This window comes from Podarcis gaigeae, assembly GCF_964106915.1.
Source record: "Podarcis gaigeae genome assembly, chromosome: 2".
Taxonomy (NCBI): Eukaryota; Metazoa; Chordata; class Lepidosauria; order Squamata; family Lacertidae; genus Podarcis; species Podarcis gaigeae.
Window position 1 is genome coordinate 64,988,233 of NC_139679.1, and position 22,917 is coordinate 65,011,149.

General features: G+C 41.7%; 1 protein-coding gene and 1 long non-coding RNA gene across 4 annotated transcripts in view; one reads left to right on the forward strand and one right to left on the reverse strand.

Annotated features, from left to right (window-relative positions):
- Positions 1 to 15,461, reverse strand: part of GLRA1 (glycine receptor alpha 1) — a 91,818-nt gene extending 76,357 nt beyond the window's left edge. For both annotated transcript variants that reach the window (XM_083728744.1, XM_083728743.1), the window contains exon 1: positions 14,582 to 15,461. In XM_083728744.1, the coding sequence (XP_083584870.1) occupies positions 14,582 to 14,637 (56 nt within the window). In that variant the 5' untranslated portion in view covers positions 14,638 to 15,461. The remainder of the gene's footprint in view (positions 1 to 14,581) is intronic.
- Positions 15,462 to 15,753: 292 nt separating this feature from the next.
- The window catches only part of LOC310839824, a 117,710-nt gene continuing 110,546 nt past the window's right edge, over positions 15,754 to 22,917 (forward strand). For both annotated transcript variants that reach the window (XR_014561672.1, XR_014561673.1), the window contains exon 1: positions 15,754 to 15,956. This is a non-coding gene — a long non-coding RNA (uncharacterized lncRNA). The remainder of the gene's footprint in view (positions 15,957 to 22,917) is intronic.

Sequence of the window (22,917 nt, forward strand, 5' to 3'; positions counted from 1 at the left end):
TGAGATGCCCACTGATCCCTATGCATGTGTGAATCCATCCTAAACACAAGAAGTGCAACCCACAACAGTAAAGTTAGTGGGAATGTTGCCATTTATTCCAGTTGGGCATGCTTTGCCTGGAGCTGTGGACTGGTGTTCCTGGGTAGCTGCCAGGCCCCCAGCCATCCATAGAGCCCATCACTGACACCTGCCCTGTCTCCCCCCTTTGAATCCCCCCCTCAAGCCAGCAGTACTGGTAGCTGGGTCAAACCACCATTTAAATCCTTCACAATGTGGGAAGTCATCCAAAAATGTTTAATTTGGAACTGTTTAATTGGCTCTTTTGATTGTATTGTGATTTGGCATTGTATTGATGTGGCCTCCATTGGATTTTTATTAATGAAAAATTAATAATAATTAATAATAAAAATAAAAACCCCTCACAATGGCACAAACATAGCACTGCAGCAGGGCATAGTGAAGAATTAAAATGACAGCTGGACCCAGGCACCCAGCACTGTCCAGAGCAATGCAGATGTTGCTTCTGCGTGGCACTGTCACCAGGTAAAGTCACCAGAGCCTCCCAAGAGGAAACACTTTGTCTAAGTGCCACCTGAAACTGGAACCAGCCATACCAGAGTGAACAGAGATCACGTGAACATAAACCAACGAGGTTTATTTCCAAGTATGTTTGCAATGTGAATCATACTTACTTAGAAGTCAGCCCAACTGCAATTAATGAGACCACCTTTCAAACAACAACAACCGCAAACAGCAGCAACAAGGTATTTAGATTTATAGACTACTTTTCAGGCAACATACCTTCACAACAATAATTAAAATGTTCTGAACAAATTAAAAGCACAGTTACAATCCACATCGAACAATCCACAGCATCTAGTACAAATAAAAATACCGAAATGCAGGGTACAGAGGAGAAGAAATCCAACCAAAAGATGAGTTTTTAACTGGTAGTGAAAGCTCACAGATCTTATCTGGAAGGAAAGTAAGTTCCATAGTTGGGTAGTCTGTACCAAAAATGCCCTTTTTTGGATTGCAACACACTCCAAGCAAATGTGGCACAATCATCCCCAACGGATCTTACTTTCTTCAGTCTCATTCCTGATCCAGTAAGGTGACCAAGGCTGATTTGGACCTGAACCCTGGTTGGTATACCCTTCAAGAGTATCTAAAGCTGAATGGCAACTACCGTGTCAGGAAGAAGATATTAGTGACTGGGTGGTAGTTGTTCACTGTCTCTGGATCAAGTATGTTTTTTTTAAGGAGAGGACACAGCTCCACCTCTTTCAAGGCACCGAGCACCCTGCCCTTCTGATGCATTCACCACAAATTGAGCTCACCTGGTCAAGTCCCCTGGCTTGCTTGAACTAGCCATGGCAGACAAGGTATCATGAACTGGCAGGACAATGGGGAGGGGGAATGAGAAGAGGATCACAGTGAGGGGTGTATGCAGGACTGAGACACACAGGGGCAAGCTGGGGATGGGGAAGGAGAGGTTGGTGTAGGAAGTACTCACGGGATGATGAGGGATGACAAGGGGATGGGGGCCAGTGCAGCAGGACCCATCACCAGAGGGGGCCCTGTCTCCACGAACAAGGCAGGCTTTGAGGTATAGGGAGAAGTAAGCAGGGCACTCCAAGAGGCTGAAGCAGGCAAGGCCCCATAGCCCAACTCTCTAGCTGGCCAGCTGGGGCTCGCTAGCCCTGGGAGAAGGTGTGTTATTCCTCAGCTGGAATAGCCTTGGAGCAGGTGAGGGCCACATGCCTCATCAAGCCCAGATGTTGCAATCAGCATGCGAAGTATAAAAGGGCAACAGAGCTGAGGTGCTCTGTCTGCTCAACTGCCCATGTGGACCTTGACTTGGATGCTCCTGGATTTCCATGGGGCTGTGCTTTGGGTTTGACTCAGGACTGTATCCTGACTGCTGGACTTGGCTACTTGGATTGACCCTGAACCTTGTTTCCTGACCTTCAGATTTTGGACTTTGCTTGTGTGGATGGACCCTTGGACTTTGAACGTGGCACACTGACTTGCTGCCAGGTAGGACAGGGGTTCAGGACACACTGGTCAAGGAGGCACACCATCTCAAGCGTTTTGTCCACACTCTTAGGCCTCAAAGACTAAACACACAAAACTGGACCTGATGGTGGACTGGACACCTCATTTGGATTTGCTTCAACCATGAAGTCAGCATAGACATAAGCTTCTTTATCCCCAAAGTGCCATGCCATAAAAGCTAGCCACAGCAAGCACCTGTGGGCTCCAACATCCTACAGCTCTGCCAGATGACTACTTGAGGAGACAATAGAGGCAATAAATAACACCTTCTTCCCTGTCCTTGCCACCACACTAATGAGATCAATAGGATCTAGTACATAATAACTACACAATGAGATCTCCACCGTCTGTGCTGCAGCTGTTATCTGACTTGCTCCTTTCCCCAAATTTCACCTAAAAACCAGTGTTGGAAAGGTTCCTCTGAAACAATCATGAAAATTATCCTCTTCTTTTTGCCATTCCATATCAAGTCCAGGGCACTGATATATATGATCACCAGCACTGCCACCTAGTAACTCCCCCGGGGTTTGCAAGAATCCATTGGATTCCAGAAGTCTCTGGGGTGGATCATCTTTATTGGGCCCTCCACCCCTGCAGGGGAGTAGCAGCCACCAATCTGTATTATACCAGACAATGGTTTGACCAAGACAACCTTAAAAAGGTAAAGGTAAAGGGACCCCTGACAGTTAAGTCCAGTCGCAAATGACTCTGGGGTGCAGCGCTCATCTCACTTTACAGGCCAAGGGAGCTGGCGTTTGTCCACAGACAGCTTTTCAGGGTCATATGGCCAGCATGACTAAGCTGCTTCTGGCGCAATGGAACACTGACACCAGAGCAGCACAAGGAAATGTAATTTGCCTCCCCCCACCCCGGAGCAGTACCTATTAATCTACTTGAACTTTTGGCGTGGTTTTGAACTGCTAGGTTGGCAGGAGCTGGGACTGAGCAATGGGAGCTCACCCCGTCACGGGGATTCGAACCGCCGACCTTTTGATCAGCAAGCCCAAGGCCAGCCGCTTTCAGTGACCAAGAGAACCTTAACCCCCCCTCAAATGCAGAGCCCTGCTTCCTGCCCAAGCGCAAAGAGCACTAGCAAAATAAAGAACATTCTCTGCAGTATGTGTTAGGTCAGTGACATATTGAGAGACATATTTCCATGGCAGCCATGCAGCCCTGAACTGGTCCTATCAAGGCAGCCCTTGCATCTAGCTGTAATCCTGGTACCAGGATGAATATTTTTAAATAAATAAATAGTAATGATCAAAGTACAATTATGGATTCCCTACAGATAATAGCAACAGCTGTTTATCAAACTACTTGAAATAACATCTCTGTTAAATAAAGTAAATTTACCAGTCCCCCCCCTCTGAATGTCTTGCAGGATTGGGTTCAATGTTCATCATACTCAGATTAGACCCACAGAAAACAATAGACATTACAAACTTAGGTCCAGTAATGTCAATGGGTCTGCTCTGAGTAGAACTAAAGTGGAGAATAACGTGCAGACATTTGACTATTCTAGACCCTTATAAACACATAATGCATCAATGTAACCTTTCCATTCTGAGAAGAATTTATAGGTAAATGTGGTCTGTGCAGTGATTTCCTTTCCCTTGTAATTCCTTTGTCAACACTGATATCTGAGAATTTTTTTTTAATATAGTGCTTACGGGCTCTAAGAGACAGCAATGACTTCTTAGCTGCACACAACAGTGGCACTCCTTTAGAAGACTGTTTTGTTTACTGACAAAAGGCGTTATGTCAGAACTCTGAAATCCACATAAATGTGGAAGAGTGAGATGAATTAGTCTCAGGCTGCATACACACATTTCATTCTAGAATCAATGGCGTGAGTACTTGTTATTGTTTTTGTGTAGTCCACACACAACTGAGATCTGATGCATATTGTTTGCCCCTGAAAAGTGCTTCTTGAGAAAATAAATTCCAAAAATAAAAGCTTGTTGCAGGTTGATTCTGCATTACCCTGCAGTTTGTCCTGGCAATGGAGGAGGGGGTCTTTCCACACCTGCCCAATGGGGCTGTGGGTGGGCACATACCAAGCTTGCAATTATCACTTCTTTTTCATTCACCCGGGGCATGTGCAAGCATGGATAATGTAATCAAGGGGTGGGTTTTCAAATGCTTATCAAGTAATCACACTGAACCTTGTGGACAGCAAGATCTTGGAATCAATCTAGATTGAAAGTACTGTGTTCAGGATGAATATGAATGATTCCAGATTGAGAAAAGCTATATTTTTGTGCAACAAACCGGTTAGTATGTACATAGCCTCAGTCTCGCCCTTCATTTGTGCCACTGACATGCTGCTGAAAAATATGAATCCCACTGATTTTAAAATCCATATTGGCACAATAGCTTTATTCGGCCAACTCAAATGTCCCAAAATAGTCTGCAAGCTTTCCGATTCTCATAAATCTGGTGTGATTAAGCCAGCACATCATTTTGTGACTTTTGGGTTGACCTAATGAAAATATTGGCCTGGAAAGTTTCTTATGGGCCAGCTTGGCTTTTTACTTTCTTGACTGATTTTGAAGGTGACTGTGATAGATGGAGCAGAATGAAAGGGGCTGGTGCAGTTTATTTCCAGATATAGCCTTATGAGATTGCAGAGCAGGTGGTGGGTGGGAAAGGGAGCCATGCTTTACTTTCTTGGCCAATATGATTCATAATGAGTCTGTCATTTTCTTCTATTGGGGTTTGTTTTGTATGTGAATATGCACTATTTCCAAATCCCTCCATTTTTAGAATCCCGAGAGGCCGAGAGACTTTTGTGACCTTAATTCTACTTGACAGTCCTTAAAAGAAGGCTTTGCTTCTACAAGATGGAGAATCATTGTGTTTCCCTTCGATACCTCGCTACTCCACGAATAAATTGTTTGCTTGGAAACCCACTCAGCATTTGTTCAATAACAACAATAAAAAATGTGTGAGCGTTCTGGGGTATAAGAGGCAGCACTTTAATATCTGTTTTCACATATCTGATTTCCACATCCAAATTTAAACTTCTGGCAAAATGCGATAAACTGTGGAGAGGAAAACAGGCTCCTGAGCAAAGAGTTTGTATCTACCCTGTCAAGCAACAGACCATCAAATGTGATGTCCAGCTTTAGGGAGTTTTACTGTGAAGGGGATTGGCCAGCCCCAAATTTGAATTCAGGGAATATGATCCTGAACCTTTCCCTTTAGAATGTTTGATCTTTGAAAATGAATTTTAATATATTCCAAGATGGAACCAGCTTCCTCTTGTGTCCGTCCTCCGCCTCTCCTTTTTCTGCTTGGAGGCACTAAATGAACTGTGTTGGTTTTTAACAGAACTAGAGGCTTTCTCTCTCCTCAAACCCACTAGGACATTAATAAGAAAAATGATGGGAGGCCTGGCTTGTGTGGGAGGCAGCAGCAGGAATTTCCCCTTAAAATGCCGCTCTCACCCATTGATTTTCCTTTTTTTCTGGGGGGGTGGGTGGACATTGCCGCTATTGCACAGCTTCCTTTGAAATGTGTGCTGCTAATGAAAACAAACATGGAAGGGAGTTCGTCTTGGGAGTCATCTATTGGTGTATCTTGGGCTGCCGGTGGCGGCTTGCATCTGAAGACGATGTGCAATGATTGATGGCACTGCAAGAACTGCTGTACCATGCATGCACTGCTTTTCGTTTCGGCAAACCCTTTCTAACTATTTCTCCTTTTCCTTAGAAGAAAAGAAGGCTGAAACACCTCAGCTTTCTGAAGGCCGTTCTACAAATTTAGCCTTTTCCTTTCCTTTTTTTTTAAAAAAAGATCTCTGTGGAATGGGATATGAGAGTGAATCTGTCAGTCAAGATGGTTTATTTTGTACTGATGCAACAGAGACACATTTGTTTGCTGTCAACGCAACATATTTACATGATGCAATGCGTTAGCTAAGTAAGTGGCTTACACAGTGCAAGATATCACATGAATAATTGTCTATATATAATGCATTTTGTTCTGAAGAGCACATCCTCTCCTTTCTCTCTCTCTCCCTATCTTTCTCTCAGTCATCTCCCTCTTGAAGACTATTGTGTGGTGGTTTTGGAAGGGGAGATGTCCAGCATATTGGAACTTAGTCATTAGGCTCTCTAATTATCAGAAAGTTTGGCAATATTAAGATTGTGATTTGGTCAACAAAATTCTGTGTAGTTTGGCATATATTGCCTTTAGGTGCTTTTGCTAGCAGACTGCCAATGGCGAATAATTTGCCAGTGAAGTATCTTATTTATTGCTGGTATTTTCTGGTGGGATACTTATTAAACTTATAAGAATACAGGGCAATTTATTTAACTATATATATATATATATATATATATATATATATATATATATATATACTGCTCAATTGTAGATGGAATGTCTAAGCAGTTAAAAGAGACAGAGTTAATAACAGGAATTTAAAAATTCAAAAGAATAATTAAAATCTTCAATAAACTAAAACCAGACCAAAAACACATGTTCACTTCTACTATTTATTTAGCAAAATTTAATGAGGCCTAGTTAAGACAGACATGTCTGCTTTAGGACAGAGGGTTGATATTAATGATCACTGGATTAGGCCTCATGGCCTATGATTCCATGAATGCAAACTATTCAGGTCTGTAGCTTTCTCATTTTCTAATATGTAAACAGTCACGTCTTCGGCAATGAGAGTCAATGCCTGTCACTTTACATGTCAGAAAATAGTGACCTGTGAATTTTCAGTAATTTGTTGATCTCAGCCTACGTAAAATCTTTGTACATCCATGTGCTTTGTACCTGTCAGTTATTAATTTTAGAGATAATCATGGATATTTTATGGAGAGGCATCACAGATATTTTATGGACAGAAGGAAGCATGAGAGTTAATAAGCCATTGAAATGTGCTCAGCCATGAGACACTTTACTATGTACTTTTTCCAGTATTCCCCCCAGCAAGTTTTTAATAATAATAATAATAATAATAATAATAATAATAATAATAATAATAATTTTATTATTTATATCCCACCCATCTGGCTGTTTTCCCCAGGCACTCTGGGCGGCTTTCAATAAAATATTAAAAATACAACAAAACACCAGACATTTAAAACTTCCCTAAACAGGGCTCCCCACCCCCTGCAGTGGTTGGTTACTTATTTGTACAAATGTAGCCTCACATTAAACTGGCTCAGAAAACATAATCAAACATTATCTCTTCAGCTAGGCATCTTGCCTTTTTTGTAGGCTCTCACCCTGTGATTCCCCCCCCTTATGCATAGGTTATCAATTATTTCACCAGGTTTTCTAATGCTGAATTATCCAGATTCTTTGGGGCATTTTTGAATCGCAGCCAGTACTTGAAATCATTCAAAATCCCCTCCCCCCCTCTCTCTGTGTGTGTGACAGAGAGAGAGAGAGGGAGAGAGAGGGTGAGAGGGTAAGAGGGTGGAGGAAAAGGAATGACTTAGATTGTAGTCCTGAACATCCTTGCTTGCAAGTACGGTAAGTTCCACAGAAAGTAATTGAACTCATTTCCAAGCAAGTGCGTTTGGAATTCTGTTAGAAGCTTTGAAAAGATGATCCCATTAAACACAACACTCAAGGTGACAAATGAAAATAACTTGCCCATTGCCACAGTGCCAGTGAAAGTACAAAGGACAGTAAGAGCAGGAAGTCAGCTTGTAAAGAGAACTAATCAGAGTAACAATGCATTAAAAGTAAGGGAGGAGGGGACGATGACGATGATTTAGGGAACTTTTCCTCACAGCACAATCCTTTGGGAAGCAACCATAGATCAGTGGTAACATCTGTCTTGCATCCAGGAGGTTCCAAATTGAACCTCTAGCATCTCCCCATAGGGCTTGGAGTCAGCCCGGTCTGAATTCCTGGAGAGCTGTTGCCAGCCTGTGCAGATAATATTGAGCCTAGAGAGGCCAACCGGTCGGTCTTGATATAAGGTGCCCTCCCTGTGGAATGCCCTCCCTTCAGGTGTCAAGGAGATAAAGAATTACACAACTTTTAGAAGACGTCTGAAGGCAGCCCTGTATTGGGAGGTTTTTAATGCTTTATTTTTTAATTATGCTTTTAAACATGCTGTAAGCCACCCATCTGGCTGGGGAAACCCAGCCAGATGGGTGGGGTATTCATTAATTGATTAGGTTAGATTCCTATGTTGCTAACCATGCTTATGCAGAAGGAAGACCCATTGGCTAACAAGTGCAGTTACGGCTGTAGCTTTAGTACCAAATGTAAACAGGCTAGAAAACTGGTCTTCACTGGTCCTTTAAGCACCTAGATTTGGAGAAATGAAACAGTTCCATTCTGACATATAGGAACCCTAATTCGAAATTAACATTTACTCATATTCTGATCTCTCTGATTCTCAAATCACTTTGTGGCAGGTAAAAAAATAATGATCCTTCCGTTGTATTAGCCCACACCTTGCAGTTCCCTTTTATAAGGAGGCTTTGTGTATTTGCTCTGAAATGTCTGTGTATACTAGCATGGTATGGATGGACAGAAAGGTGGCAGAAAGGTAGAGAACTTTCTGCTGCTTTTATTCCATTAGTGGACATTGACAAACGTCCACATTCTGGTGCTGGGAATGTTACTCTTTCTTGACCAAATCTCATGAGGATAGGGGGGTTATCCTATAAAGCTATCTGTCCAAGCCTTTTGCAGGGACTTGTGGCTGCTGCAGTGCTCTGCCTCTTCCAAATGCTTTCATTACAGAGTTGAGTCATTTTGTGGAGAGAGCAACAAATCCTACCGCCTCTAGTTCTACATTGCTCAGATGATGTCTGCAAATGAATGTGAAAGCTGCTTTCCTCTTATCCTTTGACTCTTCCGACAACGCAGGCTATTGAGGGGTTTGCCATGGGCATAGGACTAACAAAGGGGACAACCAAGGACAATTCTGAACCTTTACTTTACCACTCTTAATCCCAAAGGAGATGCTTGAGATTGCAAAAGACCAATACGGCTACTATTGCCCACCATGGAAAATACTCAGTCCACAACATAAATGCTTTTCCAGGTTTCTTTTGATGCCATGTGGATGACTGCATAGTACCAGACTTAACATCTGCACATGTCTTTGTCTTGGAAGACAAATATGATTGGTAATAGTTTTTAAAGTTTTCAGTATAGTTTGTAAAAAATAAAAAAGAAAAGAAAAGAAAAAAGATGTGGCCTGTTTGTCCAGAATTGTCTACTCCAACTGGGAGCAGATTTCTGAGGTTTTGAACAGAGAGCTTCCCCATAACATGCTACATCATTCTATAAACTGGAAATGTCAGGGGTGGAACCTGAGACCTTCTATATGCAAAACATGTGCTTTGCTACAGAGCTAAGACCCCTCTTTTTTTATGACCACCACCATCTGCCCTGAGTCATTCAAGATTAAGAACAAATTGATGACCCTGGTGCTCTAGTACAGGGGTCTGCAACCTTTTCCAGCCATGGGCCGGTCCACTGTCCCTCAGACCATGTGGTGGGCCAGACTATATTTTTTGGGGGGAAATGAACACATTCTTATGCCCTACAAATAACCCAGCGGTGCATTTTAAACAAAAGCACACATTCTACTCATGTAAAAACACACTGATTCCTGGACCGTCCGTGGGCCGGATTGAGAAGGTGATTGGGCTGCATCTGGCCCACGGGCCTTAGGTTGCCTACCGCTGCTCTAGTAGGAGCTCTAGTAGGAGCAAGTGTGGTGACAATTACAGAAGTTTGGACAGCAGCTCAGTGCAGGGCTTGAAAGTTCTCCAGAGATGTTGGGATGGTGGCTTTTGGAAGGAAATTATGGTAGCCTGCATAGGCTTTTGGACTGATCTAACTGACTAGTTTTTATATCTTACAGGAACCTAAGACGGATTAAAAAAAGAGAGACCAAATTGGCCACATTAGTTTTTCTGTGCTGCATTGTGAGCAAGTCAGCCAGGGACATGGTTAGTGTCAGACCCCAAATCTCCTCTTCCTCTTTTAAAAATGATTTTTTAATATATGTACTGTGCTTACAGAGTGGTTCTGTGTGTTGCAAACTGTGGTGTTGAGGAGACCCCAGCCAATTCCTATCTTAAATTTGCCCAGAGGTACCCTATGCATTTATCCAAATATCTGCCATTACCCTGCTTCCCAGATCTATTAAGCATCTAGTAACACCCCTGTATTAAGCCAACTTGGGAGAAACCTGTTCCTATCAATCTTCTGCAGGACTTTATAGATTCCATTATCATTTAAAAATTGTCAAAGGGATTCTCAGAAATCCTGTCGACTAATTGAGACCGAAGAAGCAAACAGAGAGAGAGATCAAGAGCTCTTGTTAACTGAAGTGTGGAAGAGAAGTGTTAGTGTCATTCTATTATGTACTCTATAGAAATTACATGTTTAAAATTATTTTTTCTTTAATATTGTGATGAATATTTCAAATGTGAATTTTAAAAAGATATAACATAAAAGACAAACATGGGATTAAATTATGGACTGTACATAACAGAAGAGAAGTTAATAATAATAATAATAATAATAATAATAATAATAATAGGGGTTTAAGCTCTTTTAGGCAAAGACTAGGCTAGAGCAGAAATATAATAATTTCCCCCCACCCCTTAGTGTGTACAAAGCATTCCTTTAAGCAACAACAATGGGGTCATGGTATTAGACACATGGTCCTGGAAACCTCTCTTACTGTCTTACTTACAAATTCCACTGCAATGTTATCCAGCACTGCAGAGGTACAATGAAAAGACTGGATATCTGGCATCTCGGCTGCATTTTTATAGTATATGTGCTGCCGAAGCGAGCACCTCGGCTGCATTTTTATGTCCCAAGGGCAAGAGTAATGCTTTTTCTTTTCTCTACTTTTTTTTTAAAAAAAGTTTATTTCTAGCGAGATTCCAGAAAAGCAGATCGCTATACTCTTGTGTTAAATAGAAATGGAAATTAACATGTTAATATGGCAGCCTCTCATCCGTTAGAACTGTGTTTGCAATGGAAATCAACAAGATGCAGGAAAATGATAGCTAAAGTAGTTAAGTGTATCCAACAGGTTCTTTGAACAGCCAGGAAGTTGCAGTTTACCAACCAATACTATTCTGCTAAGTGCAAACTCATCACTACAGGAAAGGCCTAATCTATGTATAACAGGTTCTGTGAATCTGAGGGACTGCTTTTTGGTGCAATGTAGCCTCAGATACTACTTTCTCTTGGAAGTCCAAACCAACCAACCAACCAACCAACCAACCAACCAACCAACCAACCTTCCTACTAACTTCAGGGAAAGTTGCTTCTAATTTATTTCAGCACAAAAGAGCTAAGAATCAAGCTTAGCCCTATTTAATGAACTTTAAAGATGCACCAGCAACCATCTTCCTCAATGCACAACCCAAATTATGTCTGTGATATGACCAGTTGCTTTAAAATATGGATTGGATATTCATTGCTTAGACAGATCATTTATGGACTTATTTTAGACAGTGACAATACAAATGAGACTGAATGAAAATAGCACTTTTTAAAAATTACCGTATATATTTGTAAGCTCACATTGATATTCGTCTCAGTACATTATGAGCACCTTGTATGGACAACCAGGATCAGTGATTGTATCTGTTAGGCAGGTAGGCATTTAGATGCATCACTCTCTGTATTAATTAGCAGCAAAGTTTTGCTCTTTGCATTGAGGATACTATAAAAGAGAGCACTTGTGCTCTAACAATACCTGGACTTCGTAGAGTTCTGTCTATAATGCTGTTGGTAGACAAGACTTGGTAGCCCTACAATTCTATGATTTGTCAAACATAAATGCCATTTTCCATTATCTTTTAGCCTCAGCCTAGCTATATATTGAAACTGTTGCAGCCTGCAAAGGCTTGCTCAGATACAAGGATACTGATGTCCAAACTTCTTCCATGAAAGGCCCGTTTGAATCAAATTCTTTCAAAAATACTCTGAGCGTAACAGAGGCAAATATTATATTGGCAATATCATAATGTTTGCAATCACATACCAGATGCTATTTGTCCCTACAGATTTGGAAGGTTTTAATGGCTTACAGAAGGCCTTATGTTTCAACAGAAGCTTAGCTTTCATCTCTCATGTAATTGCTGTATATGCTTTCCCCTCCCTTTTTTATTTTCATATTGCAGACTATGTGTTGACGCAGTATGGGTTCTTACTTCAATCCTAAACTACTTGGGTTTGACAGGTTGGTGGGGAGAGGAGGCATACAATGCTATCTAATGCACTGCACATTTCTGTTATATCATGGGTTATTGGATTACTAGGTTGTTGCATTTTTAACATCACATATCACTCTGCAGGGATAATTGGTTTTTATTAACTTTCCAAATAGCCCTTAATCCACTACACTAAAATCTCAAATGATTGGGCTGAAGATGAGCATCATGGTGGTGGAAGGTACAAGAGACAGGAAGAAACTCTTTTCTACAGACACTGTTGCTTTTGGGAATATTTGCAGATGTCAGGCTAAGGTTGCTCCAAGTTCCTTAGACCCAGAAGGGTAGTTGTGGCAAATATCTAAAAACACCAGCGTAAAGCTGTGTAACATCAGCTGCAATCCTGCACCTTCTTACCTGGGAGTAAGCTCCATTGAACTCAGTAGGGCTGAGTTTGCGTTACAGGATTGTGCTGATACAGTCATTATGAAGGTTCTTTTCCACAACATGCCTGTGAGGTAGTTAAACATGGAATGGGCAGGACCTAAAATTCTCAAGGAATAGGAGTCTCAATGCATATGTTTCATATAAAACATGACTTACTCAAAGTTCATGCATTCTAAACTGGAACAAGATGGAAGCATAGGAAAATTTAACTATACATATCCCCTGCTTTTGATTAGTCCTTGGAATGGAGGAACGATCTTTGTTTTCCATCTATTACAGGCCCTGCTATAACTTTAGGTGAAAAGCTTTCTTGTTTCTTTTAGGAGGCTTTGCTGACATTCTAAACTGTTTAGGCACGTAATGTTCATCTCTCTTCTTAAATATTGTGCGCTCTCTCTCTCTCTCTCTCTCTCTCTCTCTCTCTCTCATTTGTTTTGCATTCCAGTGTAACCTCTTCACTGTCCTGCATAGAGATTAGCTTACCACACTCCACGAGGAGATCTACATTTAAGATATTTTCAGTTCAGGGCGAAAGCATATGACACATTTCTCCTGATTTAAGGTTGCAATCCTGTACACAGATAGGCAGTATAAGTCCCACTGAAGTCTATGGCATGCAGGGTTGCATATGCTTTCATTCAGCACTGCATGTGTATGCTTTGTAAATGCAGATTTCCTGTATTATATGACCTCTGGAAGGGCAAATATGTTTCGTACTGGAGGTCTTATTTATTTTATTTTGGTTAATTGGAAGAATGAAAAGGCTTCCAAAACTGACCTTCTTAGAACAAAGCCAATTAATTCTCAACATCTAAGAGATTATAATAGTGTGTCGAAAGAAAGAAAGAAAGAAAGAAAGAAAGAAAGAAAGAAAGAAAGAAAGAAAGAAGCATTGCTTTGGCAATGTGTCTATATATAAAATGTATCAATATCTATCTATCATTAATTCAGCTTTCTCTGTCAAAACAACATCTTTGCACTACTAAAACACATGGAGGATGAAGTGGTTCAGTCATGCAACTCAAATGGAGTGTAATACTTCTGAATCCTGCAGGTTGTGAAACAAATATAGGTTTCCAAATATGCTCATATGACACCTCTCATTATCTCAGAAGATTGCATTGTTCATTCTCACACAGCAGGACAGATAATTATTTCCTCCCTGTGATTAGTAAGATATTTTGAGAGAAGTATGTGACAGTGCTGGCCAGGTCATTTTGGAGACAGACCCTCACACATACTGCAATCCCACAGACAATTACCTGGCAGTATGTCCCACTGAACTTAATGAGGTTTACCTCTGAGTAGACATGCACAGGATTTCACTGACAATCTCATCTTATGATGTGCAAAGTTAACAACAACAACCACAGAAGATAACTTTTGTGGAAAGTTTTTTTTTAAAGCTGAATTTCATAGTAGAGTATATATATTGCTACTAAATCTGTTGGGTATAGTCAGAATAATTCACCTAGCACAAAGTGATTCTGAAAGTTTAATGATGATAGAGGCATAATCACAACATTGCTCTTCTCAACTTGCATCCTTCCCTCCCAAGTCGGAAAATGAAATATTTAGTTTCGTGGAGTATAAATGCAACCCTCGCCATCACCACTAGTTGTCGCATTCCTACCAGTTTGAGCACCTGGCGTTTTCAGCACTGCGGTTACAGGCAGAGAATGCAGTGCTAATTACACCGAGTAACTCATAAAGCTGTCAGAAGTCCTTATACTCTGAATTAAACAATTAGAAACAGAAAATAACCAGAGAGAGAAAAGTATGTGGGGATATCCCAAAGGAGGCCTTTCTTTTCTCAAGCAGGACTCAACGCACATGCCAGATCTTATCATTGCAATCTCAAATACCCATACACCCCTAGCTCAGTGGTTTAGAAAACAGCCTACCTGAAGAATACTATGGTCTCCCAAAGGTAGACTCCAAGTGCATTGAGGTTACACATTTTTCAGATCGGATGAATTTGTAGTCCACACGTCAGAACAAGCGAATTGGCACTTAGAAACAAAAATAAATAAATAAATACCAGACTGGATAAAATGGTGGAAAATATCCTCTTTGTTAATTTTGTACACAATCCTTGCAGTTAGAGGTGGCGTGGGGAAGAGGAGGCAGTTGAACATAGACGGGCGAGGCGCTGGGATTTCAGGACCTTGGACAGCAAACCACCCCCCCACGTTTCAGCACCTTGGAGAGAGAGAGGGGGAAATGGACATTTAAACTCCAGCGCTGCTCTCGGTGTTAACAGCTTTGCTTGGATGACCAGATCCCTGCAAATAAATCTTCCTTCCTTCCAGTAGGATCCCAGTGCGCGCACCGGGCTTCTGGACCATGCAGAATGCTACGAGAATATATTGGCCATGTGGGGGGAAACTGGGGGTGGGTGGGAGTAAGAAACCCAACGGATAATCTCCTCGGGCGCCCGGGGTGTCTTCCTCAGTTATATCCAAGGGAATTTGCAATCCTCCTTATGCAGTTGCTGCATTGTTCCGGAAACGTTGCTTTCCCGGTGGGTCGACGTTTCGCTGCTGTCGATTCCAGCTTCCCGGGATCTTTTCCCCACGAATAAGTTATTATTGCTGCAGGGAAGGTGTCCCATCGCTCGGGGCGAAAGTGGGGAAGGAAGCTAAGGGCAAGTTTCATGGGGCTGGGATTCCCATGGTGATCAGCGAGGAAGCCGAAGAGGAAAGTCTCTCAGTGATCTCTCGATCCAGTCCATTTTCCTCCTCGCCCCATCTTCACCTCCATAGAACTCGCCGGATCTTGAGACTTTCTTGCTGCATTAATTTACTAAACTAAAAAAAAAAAAAAAATGGTGTGTGTGCGGGGGGGAGGGGGTTTGGAGGAAATGCTTTTCTTAAAAAAAAAAAAGAAAAAGAAAAACCCCAACAATAAGCCTGCCTCTGTAGAGTCCTCGCTCCGCCCATCAACTCGTCTCATTGGCTAGCGAGGTTGAAAAGCTACACTCTGTTGTGCTTGGATCAAACGCCTGTTCTTCGGCAGAGGAACTTAACCTTTAAAGTGCTGGTGGCTTTTCCTCCCCCTTTTCCTCCTTTCAAAAGCACCGGCTTCTAAAAAGAAGTCTTCCAAATCTCTCTTTGACACGACACAGTCCCAACAAATGTAACACAATCGCTGGGTGTCGATCCACGGAGCGATCTGCGCGCTTAACAGCTTTTCTTTTGTTCTCCACCTCCTCCCTTGACTTTTAAACAGAGTTGGAAATGAAACAGCAGAGAGAGGGAACCCACCAAAGCGAGACAGGTAAGGAAAACTTGTCAGTTTCAGATCACAGAATGAATAGGGCTAAACTTCACCATCTTTTGCTTATCACTAAATGGAAAGCATGCCGATTCCTCCAATTCTAGAAAGAAAGATTCGACTTCTGTATTTTTTTTTAAAAAATTAAAGCCTGAGATTAATAAGAGCTTGAAATTCTGTCTTTAGGGGCTTCTCTGCTTCCTACCCCCACGCAATTTGATTGATCCTTCCATTTTTAAAATTATTATTAAAATGTGCTCCATGGAACAGACATTTCTACCTTGCCTCTATTATTCCCATTCAGTCTGTGGCAAAAAAGTAAAGTACCATTGCTGATATTCAGTTAGGTTTGTTGTCAAGCAGGTGATTCATACACACACACCCTGGCGATTATTATTATTTTAATAGACCATCTTTGCTCATTCTCCTGGCTTATGCCTGTCTCTGTAGGACAGCACTGGAAATTAACCTACAATATAGTGCTTCCTAAATGTTTAAGAAGGCATTTGCACATTTAACCGATACACAGTATTGGTTGTGAAACTGCATTCACTCTTTCAGATTTCTCCAGACCCTTGAGTGGCATGAACGTCAGCCTGTACTAGCTCTGATGTTCGAAGAATGATGCCCACTTACTTTGATGTGACATCACTAGGTTGCTTGCCCAGTCACAAGTAATTTGCTATTCTTCAATACAGCAAGGGTTATGCATGTAACTTCCATGTGATCCATTAATGACTAAACTGAGAGGATCCAAGGGAGCCCTAGGCAGTAGGCAATATGTTTTCACAGTTGGATGTCAACTCACTGACAATAAGGTTGGCAGAACTCTATAACCAAAGAGAAATAATTAAATCAGTGGGACCTAATAGGTAATATTAAGTGCTTTCCTGTTGATTTCCTATATACCAAAGAGACTCTTCAGTATACAGTTCAATCCTACGCATATTTGCACACAGAAGTAAGTCCCACTGAGTTTGATGGGGAGTTCTTCTATAGGAAGCATATTTTAAATGCCAATGTGTTCTACACTTCAGCAGTGCCTTTAATATTTACAGGCATGCTCCAGCTGAAGTTATGTCCTGTTGGGTCCCTTGGATTTCAGTGGGAGAGATTAAAGTGTTTAACTCTCCTATTTCAAATCACAAGGAGCTGAAGTGCTTAACTTTGTTGGGATTGTGCAGAACTCCCCCCCCCCCCCGTGGAGCTTTTTATATTGAATATTATTGCATTTCTTTCAAGCTGCTTAAATCATAGGTAGGTTGTAAATGTTTGTGTAAATAAGTGAATGTCTAAAGGGAAAGGGGCCTATTGAAACAGTTATCCTATTCTTTTTTAAACAACAACAACAACAAGATATTTTTATTAAAGATTTCTTGGTTTACAGAAGTATGTGCAATGTCTCTTTTTTCAACTTACATTTTCTACAGATTGGTTTCATTTGTTGAGATGTTAGTGTTACATTAGGAAGAAAAGGGGGGAAGAGGTGTTAAAAATAGTTGATCCTGCCCACACTGACAGCACTTTTGATCAATGGATCTCAAAGGCATGTACTCCTCTGCTTTCCCTGGGCCTCTTTACACTTTGCATGACAATTATGCTTGCCCTGGGAATGCAAGTATTCCTCCCAGCAAAGAGGTGAAATGTGTCTAATATATATGTGCTGTTAATAGATGTGCATTTGCATCTTTGTGCCTGGGACTCCCATGTGCATGTGTAATCATTTACACTTGCAGTCCTTGAATGTTGTAAGGATGTGTGTCTGTGTTTGTTGAAAATATAAGTGCCATGTGAGGTGGTGGTGGGGGGAGCCTAGGAAGTGCTACACTTCAGAGGCTGTGTGCGTAAGGCCATTGTTTTACTATGCCTCTTGGCCAGATCATTTCCTAATCATTGTGGGTCAGCTACTGACAGCAAACAGCTGATTTCCCTAACAGAGGAAGAGCATTTAGCAATTTTGCCTAGACCATTAAGGTGAATTTGAGCAGGATTCCTGGATCCATTAACCGTCTCCTGTCCAACTTCCAAAGCTCCAAATATTCCCTTTCCTCCTGAAACTGAAGAAAGATGGTACCAGACACATATCTGATGGGGGAGCGTTCTATAGCTGTGGATCTGTAATAGAGACAAAAAGAAGCCTCAATTCTTTACCACTCTATGCTTTATATTTTGGAGTGGGATGGAGTGGGTGGAGATGAAGCAGTGCCAGGGTTGCAGATTGTAAAATGGGGAGTTCCTAAACTGGGGAGGAGGGACATATTCTAAGACATTGGTAGGCAAACTAAGGCCTGTGGGCCGGATCCAGCCCAATCACCTTCTAAATCCAGCCCATGGACGGTCCGGGAATCAGCATGTTTTTACATGAGTAGAATGTGTGCTTTTATTTAAAATGCATCTCTGGGTTATTTGTGGGGCATAGGAATTGGTTCATATATCCCCCCCCCAGTATATAGTCTGCCCCCCAAGGTCTGAGGGACAGTGGACCGGCCCCCAGCTGAAGAAGTTTGCTGACCCCTGTTCTAAGATGACAAACTTGCTTTTCTGAGCTAGAGAAATTCTGTTTTCAGGTTCCAGCAATGGCTAGCCAGATGTCTCTGCCTGCCTGAAGGTGTTAGCCAGCCTCTCTTGTATCCACAATCAGTACGCGGAAGATTTGTTTTGCTATTATTGGGGTGGGGGATGACGACGGACTTTATCTAGTATTGTTCTTGTTGCCACCAACAGCAAATGAAGAGAGAGGGAGGTAGCAAGGCAGCATGTGCCTCAAGGAAGAGGGAAGAGACAGACCAGAGAATGAAAGAGTGGGCTTGGGGCTAGGGTCTCAGGGAGGAAGATCTAAGATAGAAGGGAGTGGGGACACAGGGTGGGGCATTAGGACCCTGAGATGAGATCTAAGGGGAAAGAGAACAACTAGGGTCTGGGCCCCATAAGGATGTGGTTAAAGGATAAGCCAGAGAGACAGCATGGCCTGTTGATTGGTGAAAGAGCATTGTGTGTATAGGTCTCTAGCATCTCCAGTTAAAAGGATCAAGTGACAGGTGATGGGAAGGACCTCTGCCTGAATTCTGGGAGAACCACTGACAGTCAAAATGGACATGACTGGGCTTGATGTGCAAATAGCCTGAACTTGTAGAAGTCCCTTGCTGGCCATGTATCTTGCTGGCACATCAGTAGAGCTAGTTTGTGATAAGCATTGGGCATGTTGTTCAAAGATTAACAGAAAAGAAGGGGGGGGGACCCATATCACGCCACTGGATGAGTGAAGCCCTTGCATCTACCTAAATTACCTCATTGGATGCTGGCCAAATTGTTTTAGAATGGATCATAACTTCAATTGGGGCCTCCTTGTTGTCTCTCTCATGCCTTAAACCCATATCCTTTCCCTTGGATTCTGCAATTACGTCAAGGGAATAAAGAAAGAGCAAGGCTGGGATGCAATTACCCAAATTGTACTCAGATGTGGCATTCTCTGTGTGTGTTATTTTTTAAACACTCCTTGAGAGTGAAGCCATTGAGATTGAGATTCTTCCTTAATACAATGTAAGAAAATGGAGACCATTTCAAGTCCGACTAAATATTTGACCAAAGAAGGAGGTGAGTAACCTTCTTCATCTGGGAAAGCTTGCAGAATTCTGTTTTCTTTGGGGGGGGGATCTATTTTTTTAGAATGGGTTTAGAATTATGTTATCTTTTCCTGTGACATCTCCTTTTCCCTGCTAAATGAAATATCTAAAAATTATGTTGAAGGTCTCATCATTTAGTGGTATCTGCATATAATTCAAACTAAGTCTCCTAGAAGGGTCATGCACAGACAACACACAAAGTAAGTAAGTAAATAGTGATAACATACCAGAAGGCAAGATATGGAAACATCAAAACTAAAGGTGTTAACATCAAAAGGAACCATCAGAAGTTGCATAAACTTTGATTTACAGTGGTACCTCGGGTTACAGATGCTTCAGGTTACAGATGTTTCAGGTTACAGACTCCGCTAACCCAGAAATAGTACCTCGGGTTAATAACTTTGCTTTAGGATGAGAACAGAAATCACGTGGTGGCAGCAGGAGGTCCCAATAGCTAAAGTGGTACCTCAGGTAAAGAACAGTTTCAGGTTAAGAACAGACCTCCAGAACAAATTAAGTTCTTAACCTGAGGTACCACTGTACAATGATAGGAATGATAGGAGTGGCCAACACAAGTCTCCTCTAACCATCATTGGCCCCTCATTTGAAGTCATCTAGAACTTTGACGGAATATTGACATTCAGTGTATGATAGAGGGATTTACTGACAGTTGGCCCTAAACCTCTCCCATCTCTTTGCCTTTACCAAGTCTGATGCTAGTGTGTAGTCTGGACTCATTTATTCATTTAAAATATTTATATGCTTTCCCTACTACAGCTGTAGTATATATAAAAAACTCAGCAAGAATATTAAACAGCAATTAAAAGAGACATATAGACACAATGGATAGATATTAATTTAAACTAAATCATGCATGCAAGTGATTGACCTGATCTTTCAAAGGATCTTGCCCACATTCTCTAACTCTACAAATTGAAAATCAACCCTAACAACAGGGCTGTTGTTAAAAGCTGTTAAAAGTACTCTCCTGGAATCATGACTTGAATGGATGCAAATGACTTACCAGCAAAGTGTCACAGTGGGCCACTAAGAGCTCCTATCTCATCACATCAGGCCCTTGATATACAACTCCACTGGACAACTCTGTATGGATGAAATGGTAGTGGAAAAGTAAAAATTCTATGTAATCAAGTTCTAGAAGCAGGTTGTAATGGAAGTTGGTATTGTTAGCAAACAGGTCACCTTGGATGCTAAGTTAAGTCTCTTTCCCATTTTTTATAGTGCCAATGCTGACCTTACTTCTCAAGAATTCATTCTATACCTGTTGGTTGCCACTCATCTAGTGATCTCTCAAGGGTGGGAGGATGCATCTTGTTATTCTATGGATCTATGGTTTTAAAAAGACATGTCCATTGCCATTTCTGAAAAACGGACTCAGTTTTTTTCTATGTGCACAAATCTTGTGATGCTTCCTTTAATTTTGCTGTGCTGTTGGAAGAATAATGCCATTATAATGTGATGCAAAGCCCTGTGCCTTTGCCTCTGTCGTTTGATTTCAAATTGCATGGACAAAGAAAAATGGGTCACATCATTGTGGCATCAGGCGATTGACAGGCGGGTGCCTTGTGGAGGGGTGGGGAAGGTAAGCATCCAGTCCACCAGTTGCATCCAGTTCTCCAGCCCTGCATTACACAATGCTTGGCTTTTTAAAAAGGTAAAGTGACCATATTGAAACTACTTTAAAGCATTACTCAAGGACATCTGCTTATAATTTTTATTCATTATTCAACATATCTTCCATCTTTCTTCCACAGAGCTCTGGGTGGCATATACCATTCTCCCCCTTCCTCATTTTATCATAAAAGCAGCACTGTGAGGTAGAATAGGCTAACAGAGCATAGCTGGTCCAAGGTCACCCAGTGAGCTCCATGGCTGAGTGGGGATTTGAACCTGGAACTTCCTGGTCCTAGTCCAACACTCTAACCACCACACTGGCTTAACTGAAATGAAATTTATTATGGCCCCAGACCAGCTTCACATACCATACTAAGTGAACATAAAACACAATAGAATTAAGTTTGAATTAACAATCAAATATAACAATAAATAATATAACCCAGGTGGCACTCTGGTCTAAACCACAGAGCCTAGGACTTGCCAATCAGAAGGTCGGCGGTTCGAATCCCCGCAACGGGGTGAGCTCCCATTGCTCGGTCCCTGCTCCTGCCAACCTAGCAGTTCGAAAGCGCCTCAAAGTGCAAGTAGATAAATAGGTACCGCTCCAGCAGGAAGGTAAACAGTGTTTCCGTGTGCTGTTCTGGTTCGCCAGAAGCGGCTTAGTCATGCTGCCCACATGACCTGGAAGCTGTACGCCGGCTCCCTCGGCCAATAAAGCGAGATGAGTGCTGCAACCCCAGAGTCGGTCACGACTGGACCTAATGGTCAGGGGTCCCTTTACCTTTATAACAATAAACAGTATGAATATGACAGCCATTAGGCCTTGCATCTGAGGCCTTAGTCTTTGTTCCCTGAGTTTTATGGCAGTCACGCAAAGTTTGGCCACTCTTAGCGTGATCTCTCAATCCTTATCCTCTATCAGGGATTTTAAGCATTGAGGTTCGGACCCACTTGGAATTTTCTGTATAACAGGGGTGATAAAGACCGAGCTTAACTGTTCTTGAAGCCATACCGTGCTTTTGAAACAAAATCCAAAGGATTTGGAATGTGTGGAACTGACTCTTCTCAACAACTGCCATTCCAGCAGATCTTTTGTCAGACTGATGTGTCTAAGTAAGATATGCCAGGAGAAAGAAGCTGTAGGAAGGTGGTGGTTAACAAACCACAAATTGACTTAAGATGAAGGTTGGGGCTATTGCTAAAAGTGTCATTTCATTTCTACAAAGAACCACTTTCTGAACAGCACAATATTGTTCGCCGTGTAAAAAGATACCCAAGAGCATAAGGATTATAGGAGCATTTACATATGCTTGGAAGCATTTCCTCTTGCAGTAAATCTACCCATGTGCAGGCGTCCCAAAGATTTCCTAGCAAGGTTGCTCTCAGCATAGATGTTTTAATTGTGCCTTGCAACTTCCATAAAGATTCTACCCACAGACCAAACTGCATGCCTCATTAGTGTCATGTTTTCCCTGAATGCAAGAAATCTTAATTGTGCCCAGTAGGCAGCTTTGAAGAGGGGGTGGCATTGATGCAAACTGTTGAAATAAGCCATTGTGGAGTCATTATGCATGGCTGTCTTTAAAATGAAGGACCCTCCCCACTTGTATCACCATATTTCTGTTCTACCATCAATATCAGTCTTTTTTATATATAAATTTTATTTTTGCATTTTCTATTTTACATAAACAAATGAATTAAAT